Source organism: Syngnathus typhle, linkage group LG9, assembly GCF_033458585.1.
Source record: "Syngnathus typhle isolate RoL2023-S1 ecotype Sweden linkage group LG9, RoL_Styp_1.0, whole genome shotgun sequence".
In the NCBI taxonomy this organism is placed as follows: Eukaryota; Metazoa; Chordata; class Actinopteri; order Syngnathiformes; family Syngnathidae; genus Syngnathus; species Syngnathus typhle.
Window position 1 is genome coordinate 6,628,443 of NC_083746.1, and position 17,172 is coordinate 6,645,614.

A 17,172-nucleotide genomic window follows, 5' to 3' on the forward strand; every position below is an offset into this window, starting at 1 on the left:
TGTGTTGTTAACCGCATTTCGGGTCATGTGTCGAAACGCCGTCTGACCAAATGTTTTGCACTCGCGCACGCGACAGATGCACGTCACTCCATCCTAGTCAAGTTGGCACATCCTTCATTGAGAGCAATATTTCATTTGGATCGCAGACGCTTCTCCGCACCCAACAGATGAGCAAGGAGTCGCACATAAATATGCATCAGATTTTTTGGAAGGTTTCGACAAGAGAATGTGATATTCTGTCATTTGGCACAAATATTATTGCATTATTACTGCTTATTTGAGTAGATTCCTTTAAAAAAAATACTGTATAGATTTGGTCACGTTTGTATTGGGCCCATTTCTTTACATTTTGTAGACTAAAAAAATAAAACTATTCCATTCCCAAAAAAACTTTCTATCCATTATGCATTCAATGTGCTATACAAATATGACTATTGCCATTATAGTATTTATTCCATCTCTTTACAATCATCTACATAGGGTTTTGTCTTCAGTTGGTGCTGCTCCACCCACAAAGACTGATCTGGTTTCTTTCCGCAGGTCTTGGCCCGACGCATCTTGAGCACCAGCACAAATATGACCAACAGTGAGCAGAGTACAATTGCTACAAGAAGGCCGATCCACATGCGTGAAGGACATCCTGAGCCAGCTTCATGTTCTCCTGCAGGGACAGTAAAGTCACATGACTCCCTTGTATTCCCAGATTTTTTTGTTTCTCACAATTATGACTCATGATATCAAGTGAAGTTAACTTGCAAATAGACGCCGACATTGGAATAACCGGAACGCTCTACTCCAGCTCTCCTCCAGCCGTGGGAGAGAGAAGGAAGCCACTCTTCCACCTCACAGTAATAAAGACCACGATCCGAAAGAGTGGGCTTCAACACGGTGAGGCTGAATTGGTTGGGCAAAGCGTGACCGAATCTCAGTTGCTCTCGCCTCTTGAACCAAAAGTCTTTTAAAGTCGAATTTCTATACGATGTGAATACAGCGTGACGTTTGGTCTCTCTCTTCTCCTGCCAAAACCAGGTGACCTGGAACCTGGATTCCAAGCTGGATTGTTTGGTGATGTAACAATGAATGGTAAAATCCTGCGATGTGCTCACGTTTAAGGCCAACTCTTCCTTCATGATGGACAGGTTGTTTTCTGTCAAAAGGTAGCAGGAATGATGAAAGACGGTTAAACTAAATGGAGATTCATGGTAAATCTGCTGGGATAAGTGGCCCGCTGAAGACTATGAATCATGAATAAAAAAAACTATGGATCATTATTTTGTGATTATAAAGTAATTTGTTGCGTCTGAAGTTGAAATAAAAAAGATAAGATGGAGACCGATTTGATTTGGATTAAAAATCTGACATGATGCGTTAATGGTGCGCCTTATAGTCCGGTGCGCCTTATGTAAGGACAAAGTTTTAAAATGGGCCATTCATTGAAGGTGCGCCTTATAGTCTGGTGCGCCTTATAGTCCGGAAAATACGGTATTAAGATCATACCTGCAATGTCCACAGACAATATGATGGGACCACCGTCAACCGAAGCCTTCTGCTCCCATTGGCCTTCATGCCCGAGTTGGAACTGCTCCACCTGACAACGGTAGGTCCCACTATCCCCTTCGTGGATGTTTTGAATTTCAAGATCGAAGCTGCTCCGTTTGGGTCTGGAAAGACGAAGCCTTTGTTGCAGGCCGTGAAGTCCCGTTCTTTCCGGATATCTCATTAGGCCCGTATGATCGAGCTCCAAAAGCGATACCGCAGAAGATCCGAGTCTGGTGTAGAACCAAGTGACTTTGTAGAAACAGGAATCACTGGATGCACCTGATAACAGCTCACATTTGAGATGGACTCTGTCTCCTTCTTTCACAAGAACCTGCTGCTCTTTGTGATCCAAAAGAAGATCATTGGCTGGAAGAAGGAGGAACCCTCGTTAATCCGGAACAAAATAATGTGGGTGCATGAAACAAAAGATCTCACCAGGCTCAATGAGTGTCAGCTGAACGGTTCCAGAGACTGGGGGGAGATGGTACCATTCACCACGAGGATCTTGCAGCCACTCTATCACCTCACACACATAAACACCTTGGTCTGAAGTACGAGAATCCCGAATGGACAGCTCAAAACTAGGACCGTTGGTCTGCTGGCCACTGATTCGCTGTTTTTGGTCCACGGTCGATGTTACTTGGGAGTTTCGATCCAAGCTCAAAACGGTCACACTTTGGGTCTGTTGCTGTAGAATCCAGGTGACGGCGTAGCGGGAAGATCCAGAGCGAGATGAAGTGACTAAGCATTTGATGGTGATGTCACTGTTGATATTTCTTGTTAAAGTAGGGGTGGGCGTTAGAATGAGGTCACTCGCTACGAGAAAGGGGAGAGAACGAAGAGGTTTTGTCCAAAATGGATTTTTTTTTCATCACCATTGTCAAATTGACATCATTGATACTCTTTAAGGGCAGTAATGTAATTTGAAAAATCACAAGAGTAAAGAATGCTTTAAAATAATTCATATATAGCTGAGCTCATTCATCAGTTTTCATATTAAACATGTTGATCAGGACAGCATCGTTGTGGGCTAGGCGAAACCCGTCGCATGAGTCCCAGCCAGAAAAAAAAAAGTCCCTTCGCTCTTCCTCCTTGCAGATACGACAGCCAGGTCATGTTTGCACAACTTATCCTCATTCTGGGCTCACCGCATGCTTAAGCATTGTGGGAATTTGCACTGCTCGGAAATACCAGTAATCACAGTCCTCGTCGTGTTCAGTTGCTTCTTTTTTTTCCCCCATTTTTACCAAAGCTGCACATTCAGAAATACTATATTAATCAATTAAGCCTTCAAAATGATTAGGACAATATAAAGTCCTATAATTTGTGGAAGACATTTTCTCCCGGCTGTGCATAAAATGGTTGGTTGGATTGTCCTTGAGTAATTCATCATAAGATAATGGCTAGCCTGCTAGTAGATGATAGTGTGCTCTGCTTTTCGCTGTCAAAAAGAGCATGTGTATGCCGTTAATCTGAGCAATAGAAAAGTCAATTATTCAGACATTCCCTCAATGATTGCGTTAACTATATCTGAGTTTCCACCAGGTCTACTTTGAATCGAACGTCGGCATGGTAATTAGTATTTTCTTCCCGACTGACATTTCACTCATTCAACAAAATCGAAAATCATCATTTGAGCTATTCACGTGGTCTTTTTAATCGATCTGCCTTAGTCATATCGACATGAATTCACTTAAGAGAGTTTACTTACCTGGGTTCCGCACCATGACCATGAGCAGGTTGGATGGTGGCAGCTTCTTGAACACGTTCTTCTGGAAAACGGACACTTGACACTGGTAGCTCCCCGCCTCCCTGTGGCTGGCACCATTGATGAGAAGGTAGTAAATCCTCTCACTGGGTTTGTTGTCAACCCGAAGGTGGTAGCGTTGCTGCTCCCCAGACCAGCTAATGGTACCGTCGTAGTATACGCTCAGGATGTTATCTAAGGTTGAGGTGTTCCGATGCACGCTCCAAGAGAGCGTCGTGGTGAGACGTGGTGGCCCTTTGACACGGCACATCAATTCCACGTTGTCTCCAACAGTCGCAACGCTATTGCGGCTGATCAGAATCACCCGCATAAAAGAATCTGGAACACAAAATGTCGACGTTGGTAAGAATGAAGAGACAGGCTTCATGATCTGCAGTCTATGAAAACCTTGGTGTAAACCAAGACTGCACCGACCATCTTGATGATGTATCATGCCAGCGGGGTGCCAATACGACAAGCAGTTGACATTCATAAATTAACCAAGCATATTGTACAGGTTGTCCTGGACTTGCGTGTGTACTTACCCATGGGGGTCACCGTCAACATGGTCCTCGCTGATTGGCTGTTGGTCCTGCTGTGTCTGTTCCATTCAGAAACCACACAGTGGTACACACCCGAATCGTCAGGCGTGATTTCATCCAGCTCCAAGACAAAGATGTCCACCGCAGGTCGCTTAACTCTGATTAGATTCGAGAGCTCGACAGCAGGCGTCTCCGCGACACCCTCCTGACTCAAACCGATAATGTTGGCCAACGTGGACATCGTCGCTACTTTGCGCTGCCAAGTGACAGAGAGCTGGTCCTTGAAGCCGTGTACTTTGCAAGTCAGGGTCACTGTGTCGCCTTCCTTGACATTCACGGTGTTTTGCATTTCGACCGAGAGTCCACTGGCTGCAATGTGAAGACATTTATACGGTGTGAATCCACTGTACCTCAAATTTTCTCAAAAAGCCGACAGTGCGCCTTATAATCTGGTGTGCCTTTTTTATGGACCAATATTGAGCCGCTACAGCAGGCGTGTCCAAAGTCCGGCCCACGGGCCAAATGTATATATCTTATATGTGGACAAAGTTTTAAAATGGGCCATTCATTGAAGGTGCGCCTTATAATCCGGTGCGCCTTATAGTACGGAAAATACGGTAGTTCCATTTTGAGAATTTTTTGATTGGATGCCACACTCTTATTCAAGATATTCAAATTGGATGTCTTGATGTCCAGGATATTTGTGGCAAAAGTTTTATCATTGGTGATAAACCTTCTGAAACCAGCCACAGAAACAGCATGGGCCCAGCATTTATTCTGGAAATAAAAACATCACCTGAAGCCGAGATGCTAACAAGAAGGGAGTTGGAGTCTTGGGCTTTGCCTTGCACAAAGCCGCCATGTTGTCTTTCTTGGGGCCACACTCTGCACATGTACCCTCCCTGGTCTTCAGTGCGGACAGGCTGTAAAACAAGACGGTAATCTCTGTCCCCGATCCTGCTGGCCCTGAGTTCTCCTTGCTTCTCTCGCAGACCGTACTCAGTGTTCACAGATAGAACGCCCGTAGGGCCTATTCGGGCCAGCTCGACACCTGCCCGCAGCCAAGCTACAGAGAAAAACCTCTCCACTTTCTCTGTGTCAACACTGCATGTTAGCAGCAGCTCCTGTCCCTCCTGCAGAGATGTCTGCTGAGCTGACAGTCTCACCACCACAGAGACCTTGTCTGTTACCGGCTCTGTTTCTGCAGAAAAGAAAATGAAAATGAACATAGCGACATGAACAACACCACACATCCTGTCAAGCCAATGTAGAAGAAGAGCAAGAATATAGATGTCAACTCATACAGCATGTCGAACAGATGGTGTCACCTATACCCCACTTAAAGGTGTTCCTCACAGATCCGTCCCAGATCCATTTCTATTCAGCATTTACATAAAGCAACGTGTTCTAAACGCCAGTGTACGATTTTTATGTCATGTAGCTTTAACTTGTTTCTGATACTCTCAAATAAATATGGACTAGTCAAGTAATGAAATTTTATAACGATTGATGTCGTATCTGCTGAATAGACATGCTCGGTTAATTGAAGCCTTTATACGATATCGTCAATTGTACATTTGTGAATGATTGTTGGCGGTGTTGGCGAGTGCTTGCTCAAAAACAGCTGGGATTGATTTCAGCTCAGCTGCAACACGAGATACAAAGTGCTATGGAAAATAAAAGGACGGATGTTTCGGTACCTCTGCCTTTGACGGCTAGTGTAGTCTCCTCTGCAGTCTTCTGCGTAAGCGAGTACCAGGACCGGTCTGGATCCTCGATCCACTCTTGAGCTTCGCAGTAGATTCGGCCCGAATCCGATGGCTCCAAATGGTCGATCGTCAGCCTGTAGGTGGCCTCTCCGACTTTGTCCAGTCTTATGAAGCCGGCTTTGTAGCGCTGTTGAAATTCTGGGCCAGACCTTAATGTGAAGTCTCTGTCCAGGGAGACAATGAGCTTTGCATCGTCATCGGCACTGTCCTTGCGGAGATACCAGGCTACAGATAGATGGGTATGCTGGATGGTGTTGCTGGAAGCTTGGCATGTTAAAGTGAGCGTTTCATCCTGGTTATAGCTCAGCGAGTTGGAGGTGGCAGACAAAACGCTCAGGGAGTCATCAATCACTGCGGACACAAGAAATGATTGAAGCCTCATCATTCTAACAATGACAGTATTAGATGGATGGTGACTGATTACCTTTAACAATGGTTTGTACGCTGTAGATTCCATCATAAGTATATTCTGGGTTGATCACCGCGCAGTCGTACTCCCCTTCATCGTCTTTCTGAAGACTTTTTATCTCAAAGAGGACAGAGTTGGATGATACACGTGTCAAAGTGATGTTGTCGCCTCTCTGGCTATATATACTGTAACTAAAGCTTGGGTTTTCAGTGCTAATAATGTTCAGGACCATTGTATTCGCAGGCTTGGTGATGCGGAATTCAAATTCCTTCCTGGAGTTGACATTGGTGAAGCCGCTCGTGTTGCAGGATATGGAGAGCAGAGAACCTGCCACACGGTACAGAGGTCCTGCCTGGATCTCAGTCAGCACTCTGGCATTTCCTGAGTGGAACACAGAAAAGAAAGTGAAATTTAAATCTATCTATCTATCTATCTATCTATCTATCTATCTATCTATCTATCTATCTATCTATCTATCTATCTATCTATCTATCTATCTATCTATCTATCTATCTATCTATCTATCTATCTATCTATCTATCTATCTATCTATCTATCTATCTATCTATCTATCTATCTATCTATCTATCTATCTATCTATCTATCTATCTATCTATCTATCTATCTATCTATCTATCTATCTATCTATCTATCTATCTATCTATCTATCTATCTATCTATCTATCTATCTATCTATCTATCTATCTATCTATCTATCTATCTATCTATCTATCTATCTATCTATCTATCTATCTATCTATCTATCTCTAGATATCTATATCTAGATATCTAGACAAGTAATGAATACAAGTAATAATAATAATAATAATAACAATTATCAGAAAACTACATTTATTTTGACAAAATACTCGTGTAAAAGATAAATAGGGCATAGAAAATATAAATCATATCTCATTATGATTAATCAAATCCTGTAGTTAATAAAAGTTTTTTGATGAACATTCAGTTAGCAGAAATTCAGTTTTTGAGCCCTTTGAAAAAATAATTGATGAAGAATTGATTTTTTTTTTAAATTAAGTTTAAAAAAAATCTGAATTGTTTCAGTAATATGTATATAAGAGTTTTATATAAATGTTTTGTTTAAAAAATAAAAATAATTATATTTATTATTATTAATTTATTTATATACTCACACTTTAAATAATCTTCAGAGTTATCAACACGATTCCTCACTACAGTCTTTTTCAACTTCAGTGATGAAATGAAGTACATACCGTGGTGCAAAAGTGTTGCCATACACAGGAGCAAACAAGGAGTCCATAAGTAGAAAAGCAAGTGCAACATCCTGAATCAGCTTGTTGACTGTGTCAATACATAACATATTGTGCATGTATGCGTCTCCACATCATTTTAAGTGGCTTCTGCTTCCTGTTAGCATCTTACAGGAAGTCTCAGATATATCCTGCACAAAGCCACAAACTGACCACAACAATACGCAAGTCTGACTGTCACTCATAACTAAATGTCACTTTGCAGGACGTGATGGGTTATTCTTTTTTTTCTCATAGGTTTCCTTCATTGCCTCAATGCTGAGGTGATTAAAGGCAGAAAACACATAAATACATACATAAAAATATATAATAAATGTCATAATCGGGAGTGAAGACTCATTAAATGACTCTTAAAAATTGAAATGGGACATTTTCAGCAAATGCTGCAACGATATACTTAATAAATAATAATAATAAATGAATAAATCATTTGCAGGGTGTTTGTAATGACAACAGTGGCACTTAGTGGGCAAGGAAGTCAATCGCAGTACCAACAAAATACCCACCTGGAAGATATTTATAAGCTAGCTATTCAGAAATCACAGTTACAAAAGCAATATGTATGTACTTTATAATAAAATTATGTGACAATAACCTTTGTAACTGGAGCAGGAAATTATGTTATTTTTTCTCTAAATAATGAAAACATTCTATGATCAACAAAGTAAAAAAAAAAAAAGAAAAAGCAAAGTTATGTAACATATTCATCAACATTTAATCATTTTTACCATTAAATAAAATACAGTATTTGTTTGTCACATTATTTGTCACGTTTATTACTGCATAAAAAGAATAGTTTGCTTTTGTAATTTTACTTTTCTATAGTATGCTTTATATTACAACAGCATCAAGTATTTGTTTTACTTTTATTCATCATTAGATATTGTTAAATTAATTCATTTAAACATTTAATACAATAGATTTGCCTATATTATTAAGACAAAAGAAACATAAATAATTATGTGGACTATAGAATAATAAAAATAAAATCTGGTACTAATCGCATGTGACACACAATTTTAATATATATAATTCAGGCTTTTGTAGTATACTTTTTGAAAGTCCTCTATAGTGTCTCTAATGATTTGTCCCCGTGTGTTATACAAAGGGGGAATTTTCTCAACCTTAGTAGAGGAAGTGTCTAAAAACAAACGTTGCTACATAACTAAGTGGGTAACAACAGAAATAGGAACTTTGCAGAGCAGCTGCAAGAAGCAGTAGCGCACTTACAAGAAAACCACAGGGGTATATTTTGTGCATTTTTTCAAGCAGTGCAGGTGCACACCCGAAGAGAAGTTTTGTGCAGGAGCTTCAGAGGAAAGATGAGCGACTCACTAGAGAGGATGACAGAGTGTCCCTTGTCTCTCGCCGAGGAGGCCGCGGGCCCAGATAAGGAGTGCGGCACAGAGTACCGCTGGGAAGATGGAGGTCTGCCCGCGGCACTGCAGAGAGGCATGGAGGACTTGCGAGTGAACCTCGAGCTGACTGATGTGGTCGTGTGTGTACAAGGACGTGACTTCCCTTGCCACAGAGCCATCCTTGCTGCGGCCAGTCAGTACTTCAGGTAAAAGAAGAAGGAAAAAAAAAAAGGGGTGGGGGGGGTATAAAAATAAAAGCTGAAGGCCCTTACATTGTTTTCATGGTGAATCATTGAAATGATCACTAAACGAGGTCAATTCTCTAAGATCTGCTTCTGATTGGCTTGCTTAGCATACTTCACATTTATATAAGTGAAACTGTCGAGGTGGAATTTTAGGAGAATTCTAGGACCAGTTCCACGGATGGACTTGACTGCAAACTGCTGCAACTCTGAGTATGGGAAAGGCTGCAATTTATCTGCTCGAAAAAAAACAAAAATCTTTGAGGACATAGCAAGGCTCAGTCGGCAATGACTTGACGGATTTTGCTATGTTCAGGGCCATGTTCTGCAGTGGTTTGAGAGAGAGTCAAGAGGAAAGGGTGGAGATGAAAGGACTGGACAGCGAGACAATGCGGACTCTTCTGCAATATACTTACACCAGTCGGGCCGTCCTCACTCACTCAAATGTGCAGAGTGTACTGGAAGCAGCCAGTCAGTTTCAGGTGAGCAATACCTAAAAGCACCACTGGATGCAAACTCTTTCCTGTCAATTAAAGCTACCTCAAAGGGTGAGCAATAACGATATTGTAGTTGTTGTGGTCAGCAGTGCGATACAATGAATAACTTGGCAGTTAATAAATGGAAATATGTTGATGAAAACATTGTTTGTATATTATTACAAGATTTACAAAATACTACAGCTGTAAAAATGTATTTCCTTTCTGTCTAAAACAATATATTTCAAGCAATGCCGTAATTATGATCTATCACTCACTCAGTTTTTACTAGTTCCCAACTGGTAACGCAAGATCATGTTTGCAATAGAAAAAAGGAAGTACGAGTTTCATACTTGTGTAACAAAACAGGTTAAGTTAGGGCATTTTTTTTCTTTATCCTTCTTAAAATTGCTGTAATGTATTTGTTTGTGTTGTTTCTCGTAGTTTTTGCGTGTGGTGGATGCATGTGTTGGCTACCTGAGCAGATCCCTGCAAGCGGATACTTGCATTGGCATCCTCAACCTGGCGGATCGCTACGACCTTCGCACTCTGAAGACCAAGGCTCAGGACTACGTCGCCTCTCAGTTCTCCCAGGTGGTCGAGCAGCAGGAATTTGTGGAAGTGGCGGCCGAGTCACTTGGGAACATCCTGCAGAGGGACGATCTGGACGTGAAGTACGAGGAGTGTGTTTTCGAGGGCCTCATGCGCTGGGTGAGAGCCGAGCGGGACGAGCGACGCCACTTACTAGTCGGGTTGCTTTCGTTTGTGCGGCTGCCCTTGTTGGAGCCGGCGTACTTTGTGGACAAAGTGGAGGGTGATGAACTCATCCGCAGCTGCAGCGAAAGCTTTCCTCTTCTGCAGGAGGCCCGCATGTTTCACCTCTCCGGAAGGGAGGTTAGTATCAGCATATGGACAAAAGCAGGGGTGTGCAGACTTTTTCTTCCAAGGCTGCAAAGGAATTGATGTCATCACAAAATTGTTCTTTACATTTCTTGCTTTAGGTGGTTTCTGAACGAACCAAACCGCGCATGCGCCACTTCCTGTCAGAGGTGTTCCTCATCATTGGAGGCTGCACCAAAGATGACCGCTTCATTTCTACCGTCACATGTTTGGACCCACTCAGACGCAGCAGGCTCGAGGTTGCTAGGCTACCGGGAACAGGCATGGAGGAGGAGGCTCAGAACAGGAAATGGGTGGAGTTTGCTTACACCACCTTTCGCAATGAACTCTATATATCTGGTGAGACGGTAGTTTGCATGTTTTTTAACCACTGCCACCAGAAACTGTTGATTTTCAAGACACGGGACAGCCCCCACAAAACTGTCAGGAGATGTCTTCTAGATTTATTTGACATTTTAAAAAATAGTCAGCTTCCAACTTTAAAAAAAAAAAAAAAAACGTTTTGGGGAAGGTTCTTTCGTGTTCCCAATGCAGAGTAAGGTCCAAATAAAACATGGTGTGGCAGAACTTGCACAAAACCAGAAAAAATAGAAAGCAAGCAAGCCCATTCTCAAACCAATAAGCAGCACCTATTTGAAATTTCACTCTGGGCGAATGGACAAAAATTGCCACACACACACTACAGCATGTGAGGAACGTAAGTAAAATGCTTCTTGAATGCTCCTGTAGGAGGTAAAGAGACCCAGACGGATGTTTGGAAATACAACGGCGCTCTGGACAAGTGGATTCCAATCGAGCCTCTGACGACAGGCCGATGGCGGCACAAAATGGCCGTCCAAGGCGGGAGGGTGTACGCACTAGGCGGGTTCGATGGCGTGCGTAGGCTCGATTCCGTGGAGGCCTACGACCCTTTCCACAACCGTTGGACGCAGGTAAGCAGGCACTCAATTTCACTCTCATAGTGACCTGAAGGAAGTAAAGTTAAACAATCCTGGTCCATGTATCTAAAGACAAAAAAATATCGCTTTCCGATCTGTGCAGGTGGCGCCACTCGCAGAGGGTGTGAGCTCCTTTGCTGCTGCGAGCTTCGACAGGTGGATCTACGTGATCGGTGGCGGGCCCAACGGAAAGCTGGCGACAGATTTGGTTCAACGTTGGGAACCCGGAACGGACATTTGGGAGCGGCGGGCGCCCATTCCCATCGAAACCAAGTGCACCAATGCTGTCAGCTTCAAGAATTGCATCTATGTAGTTGGCAAGTTTTGAGCCTATATTTACATTAGACCACTGCAATTCATGTGGGACAGGGACGGAGCCCTGTGGTACACATTTTTGCGGTATTGCCTTTATGAAAGGTTTAAAATCTAAATATGCCCCAAACTATGATCCCAAATATTATTTCAAAGTCATGTTGTTTTAACCAAAATAACATTGTACCTAAATTGAAATTTACAGAAAAGGCCGTAAAATGCAATGCGCTCATTCAATGAAGGTTTGTCCTCCTCTTTGTCCCCACAGGTGGCGCCATGCACAGCATATATTGCTACACCCCTCAGTCAGACTCTTGGTCTGTTGTGACAGGTCTAGGCGATAGGGCTAGCTGCGCCATCGCTGCCTGCAACAACAAACTTTTCATCACAGGAGGCCGCGATAACAAGAACCATGTCATCTCCACAGTCATGTGCTGGAATGTGGATGAAGGAGTCTTGACAGAAGAATGTGCTTTGCCCGTGGGCGTGTCGCACCACGGCAGTGTCACACTGCTGAAGTCCTACACACACGTGCACAGAGTGGCACCTGTGTCTGAGCACCAAATAATTTGAAACGAATGACATTGGGTGCCCCTTTAGCCCAGCGAGAGACAAAATCTTGGAGCTCCTGAACTCCTCTGATTCAGCTATTGTTGGACGGACATCATCATCTCGATACCTGTGCTATGGACTTCAATTGAAGTCAAAACGTTTCTTTTCACTGACATGTTTTGGTCGAAACACGGTTGTCTTCTGATTAATATTCATTTGTGGATTATGAATTATGAAGCCGAAAAGAAACCTTTGCAAATTTTACCCAAACAAGTACTTATATTGTTGTCCGTGAACATGCTCTGTGGAAAATGGTGAACTGAATCTGACTGTGGTTTCTGGACAATTTGTTTGCTCTGGTCCCAGTAACCTGTTGCAATAAGTATACCCAAGATGCAGATGTGTTTTTGCGTGTCTGTCTGAAAAAAACAAAACAAAGAAGAAACCAGGAAATGTTCTATAATTGCAACTGGTCCAACCAGTCTGCGAAAACAAGTGTTACATTTAAATTCTAGGTGCCTCAACCATTCAGCGCCACTCCACAAGGAGCAGGTTGAAAGGTTCACCAAAATTTGCTAGCAAAGAAGGATAAAACTTGATCTGGATGTCAACTCGAAAGCTCAAAATCTTTACCCACCATGGTTAACCTATATAGTTTGGTTAGTCTTCTTTCCCTTGTCCTCGCTTTGGGTAAGTTCTGTCGTTTCCTAATGTTTACCTTTTTTTACATTATTACTGTAAAACTGCAAATGTTCTTCTAAATCGGATATAGATTTTGATTGCTTTGTTGATACTTGGACAACTGAAACAGTTCTTGTCTCATTTGCGGCAACATGATGTCATACCAGCAGACAGGGGTTATTTTTAAATTTGTTATCTTTATGTATTAACCGAGCAAATGTTTTTTTGCGGGCCATGGGCCGTAATTGGCCGGTGGGCCATAGTTTGGACACACCCACATTACGTAGACGTGCAGATTGGGCTCGGTTACAAAAATAAATACGTAAAGATTTGCACTTTAAAATGTCCTCCTTCATGAATCTTCATGAACCTTTCTGTTGTGTTGTGCAGAGTTCATTCTCAATAATGATTTAACATGGTAGGAAATGTAAATATCAACATTCAACACTTCATTTTCAACCTAATCCACACCATTCCTAGGGAATCACAATGTTCCTTCAGTGGTGAGCTATTTTTTAGATTATGCCCACGGGCTACTCATGAGGTACTTGGGGACTGATGTCCTGCTGCCCACGAGCAGCATCATGTTGGTGACCTATGCGGTGAGGAGTAAATAATTTACAAAACGTTTTAAAAAAAATGTGCATTAAAACATTTCTCAAAAGGCAATCTGAAAATCCAGTTTCCGTGTTTTGGCCCCTGTAGCTTGGGGACCCCTGGTCTACCAGTTCACACAAGGCCTTTCTGAAGTATTCCATGTTTGAATGCTTGATGACAATCATGGAAATATCCTTTAGAAGAATTCAAGAAATGTCCTTTACCCCCAAAGGCTCGGTAAGCATGCCCAACCCAATTCCAATTCCATTCCATTTCCATTCCACTTGCAAGTCATTGTTTACCAGTGGCATCACCTGTTAAATCAAGGGTAGGTTTCACTTTTAAACTTTGCTCACTAATTTGATGTCAGGTTAATCAGGTTAGGTTAATCACACGGAATGAATCACAGATATCTATGGATGTATTTGTTCAGCAGTTTTGTTTTGAGTAAGTTCTAATAATTCTTAATGTTTTCTATTTGTCCCACGCTGGTGTCATATTTCTGTGAAAAAAAATATTATAACTGGATGACATGAATTCCCCTGCCTGCACCTTGATCAAATACATTAGACCAACTTCGCTGCAAAATAAACCTCCGTTTATTCTGTCTAAAATTGAAACTTTTTATTATCCCACCTGCATGTACCAGATTTCTTGAGTCTACATTTGTCCTCTTTGCCATTAGTAGTAACTTTCATCTATCTGTCTCTGTCCATCTCTCCAGTTGCCCCTTCCCCAGATTCTGCACGGCATCTGGAATATGTGCCCAAGGGCCGTCTATCCCCGGCAGAAATTAAATTAAATTTGTTATCTTTATGTATTAACCTAGCAAATCTTTTTTGCGGGCCAATTAAAAATGGGCCATGGGCCGTAATTGGCCGGTGGGCCATAGTTTAGACATACCCACATTACGTAGACGTGCAGATTGGGCTCGGTTACAAAAATAAATACGTAAAGATTTGCACTTTACCCTGATAAATACTAAGAGGCATAGGATTAGTTTCACTCCTAATACTGGATGGTGCCAGTCGGAGTCTATTTCTTGGGTCACAATCTGTAAATTCTGTCTATAGTTATTTTTCTTAATCTCGTGTTTTTGATTACAGTTTATGTAGTAGTCAATGTTCTTCATAGAGTGTGTTGTGGTTTTACTGTAAGATGTATTTGTTCATCAACATTTTGGGTAAGTTCTGTTATTTTTTTTTATGTTTTCCATTTGAATGAAACCTTTTTGTCATCAATTTTGATTTAGGTAAATTCTGTTATTTCGTAACGATTGAACAAAACACCATGACTGGATGACCAGACTTTGCATGCTGTTAGGGTTTACAGATTATTTTGATCGTATGATCATGTTGGAATGTAGACTAAAATTATTAACTTTGTTTAAAACTTTTACCGTTCCTTGACTCTGAAAAGTATAACCATTCAGTTGTTGAAACTTTCCAAATGGTGTGGAAACATTCTTGCTTAGTTAGTCATCTAAAATGCTCCACTGGTTTCTGTTTCCACAACCTTGTAAAACAATGAGCTGGGACTCCTCCGCACTGATTAACCAGTTGCTGAGGTGAGCACCAAACATGTCCAATGTCACCCCCACCCTGCTTTTTCTCAATAAATACTCTCTTGCAAGAATCCAAAGTCAGACCTCATTCGATCATCGCTGTGCGCACAGCGACAAATGACTCTCCACTTGCAAGTGCTTAAAAAGGGCATACTGTCTCCCGTGTGGTTCTTGCAAAAATAAATTAGAGTGAGCACCACTCTAACACATGCCACTCCCCAAACATAGAAAATTTGCATCTCACCTCACAGAACTGATTTTCTTTCATCTTAACTGCATGTACCAGTTTTTTTTAGTCTATATTTTCCTCTTTGCCTTCAGTAATAACTTTCATCTATCTGTCTATGTCCATTTCTCCAGTTGCCCCTTCCCCAGATTCTGCACGGCATCTGGAATATGTGCTCAAGGGCCAAGAGATAAACCTTCTGCAGTCTATCCCCGGAAAACCCGATCTAGTCGGGTGGATACATGAGGGTAGAGATGTGGTGTGGTTTGATCGACACACAGGCAAAGAATATGTTTTTCCTTCCTACAAGCACAGGATCACTCTGGAGCAAGAATCTGCAAGGCTCACCATCAAAGATGCCACATATGAGGACAGCGGAAACTATGACTTAAAGTTGATGATAAATGGCCAGCATCATCGTTTAAAGTATAGAATTGAAGTTATAGGTAAGTCTATTTTTCTATCTCTGTGCACAAAATATGCAGCAATTTCTTAAAGTTGATGATAAATGACCAGCATCATCGTTTGAAATACAGAATTGAGGTTATAGGTAAGTCTATTTTTCCATCTCTGTGCACTAAATATGCAGCAATTTTCTTTCTTTCAATTTCTTTCATTATTGTGTGATGATGACCCCAATATAAGGGAAGCTCGAATTGCATGGGCTTGAGCCTACTTTAGCTGACTTGTCAGTTGATCAGAGGGATTGATCGCCAAACATTCATACTCACAATCACACCTATGGATGATTTAAAGTCTTCAATGAACAGCTTACGATCACATTTGCTTACATTTGGTTGTTTGTTGACAGACAAAGTAGACCAACCACAAATATCGTGTGTGTTGACCAGCCCAAACAGAGTGTTCCTCGTTTGCTTAACAGACTCCAAACATCCTCATTTATTGGAGTTTAAGTGGAGCTCAGATGGAAAGGAGCATCCAGGCCTTTTTTTGCTTCGATTTAATTTATTTCAAAGGAATGATAAAAGGCAAAATTACTTTCTAGCTATTGTTTTGTCATGCTTGTCCCCTTTTGGTGGCATAGCACGCTCCTCTCATAGCTCGTATAGCACCTCGTATTTACTCTTTGTTTTACATTTCAAAAGTAAAATTTCTCAAGTGTACCAAACATTTAGGAAAAGAATTGTTTGGGTGCTGCAAGGGACTCGTAACATCCGAGTAAAGCCGTAACCCCCTCCCCCAAATAATGACAATAATAATAATAATGATGAAGTCGACCTCTACTTTGACTTAAACCGGGCACTCTTTCAACATAATCTCCATGATAGTCGAAGGAACACTGTATACATACAGAAAGAAACAAAACAACAGTTATTCTTATTATAAAACAAACATGTTTTTTTCACCAAGTAATGAAAACATATCTCTGGTTTCTTGCAGAATCTTTTGAAAATACAGAAAAAAGGATTCCAAGAAGTCCATGTAACGCGCCTGACGGTATGATCTGTCAACACTTGTAGAGTTAAAAGCAATGACTGCATCCATTTAAGGAGCAATGAAGTTCATTTCCAGTCGAGTTAATGATTGTAACACTTTTCTTATGAGAATCCCTCAAAAGAGCATCAAAAAGCTGCAGCTCAGGTTCACTGCTTAGATTCAATTTCTAAATGATCAACACACTCTTTGCAAATTAGATACGTATAGTGTTTTTACTATCCTGCAACTGGCTGGCCACACTTCACGGGAGGAATCCATTTCATATCACTTTGCACTGAGTAGAAGAAATAACAGCCACAGGTATGATTTCTGTATGGAGGACAATAGAGTGAAGGCAGAGTGAGATTTAGAGGAGACAGAGGAAGAAGACGTGGACGTGAAGAACCACCCTCTGTCTGCCATTTTGTTTATCTTTAGACTATAGAAGGCAGAAACGTTTGGTTTTAGCAAATGTAGGATTGAAGAAATGCTTCGAAGTCTCAAAAAGAAATGAGGGAGCACATTTTTCTTCTTTGCCATTAATGTCTGTCTGTCTCTGTCTATCCATACAGTATCCCAGGATCTAAAATA

General features: G+C 41.5%; 3 protein-coding genes and 1 long non-coding RNA gene across 4 annotated transcripts in view; 2 read left to right on the forward strand and 2 right to left on the reverse strand.

The window, feature by feature from the left end:
• Window positions 1–428: 428 nt before the first annotated feature.
• On the reverse strand, window positions 429–7,405 carry LOC133159686 (immunoglobulin superfamily member 2-like). Its single transcript, XM_061286942.1, has 9 exons — window positions 7,242–7,405; window positions 6,022–6,387; window positions 5,529–5,948; window positions 4,625–5,029; window positions 3,832–4,197; window positions 3,251–3,625; window positions 1,975–2,355; window positions 1,498–1,905; window positions 429–661 (listed from the first exon to the last, which is right to left on the reverse strand). Exons 1-9 carry the CDS (start codon window positions 7,309–7,311, stop codon window positions 450–452), a joined length of 3,003 nt encoding a protein of 1,000 aa, XP_061142926.1. The 5' UTR covers window positions 7,312–7,405; the 3' UTR covers window positions 429–449.
• A 1,167-nt stretch (window positions 7,406–8,572) lies between these two features.
• On the reverse strand, window positions 8,573–10,262 carry LOC133159691 (uncharacterized). Its single transcript, XR_009715729.1, has 2 exons — window positions 10,120–10,262; window positions 8,573–10,037 (listed from the first exon to the last, which is right to left on the reverse strand). It is a non-coding gene; the product is annotated as an uncharacterized LOC133159691 (long non-coding RNA).
• On the forward strand, window positions 8,621–13,434 carry LOC133159689 (kelch-like protein 6). Its single transcript, XM_061286953.1, has 8 exons — window positions 8,621–8,862; window positions 9,215–9,380; window positions 9,819–10,268; window positions 10,376–10,613; window positions 11,004–11,206; window positions 11,316–11,529; window positions 11,793–12,766; window positions 13,238–13,434. The coding sequence occupies exons 1-7, from the start codon at window positions 8,621–8,623 to the stop codon at window positions 12,095–12,097; spliced, it is 1,818 nt and encodes a 605-aa protein (XP_061142937.1). The 3' UTR covers window positions 12,098–12,766; window positions 13,238–13,434.
• A 2,203-nt stretch (window positions 13,435–15,637) lies between these two features.
• LOC133159687 (titin-like) overlaps window positions 15,638–17,172 on the forward strand; it is a 39,037-nt gene continuing 37,502 nt past the window's right edge. Inside the window, exon 1 of the mRNA XM_061286947.1 lies at window positions 15,638–15,694. Within this exon, the coding sequence (XP_061142931.1) occupies window positions 15,646–15,694 (49 nt within the window). The 5' untranslated portion in view covers window positions 15,638–15,645. The remainder of the gene's footprint in view (window positions 15,695–17,172) is intronic.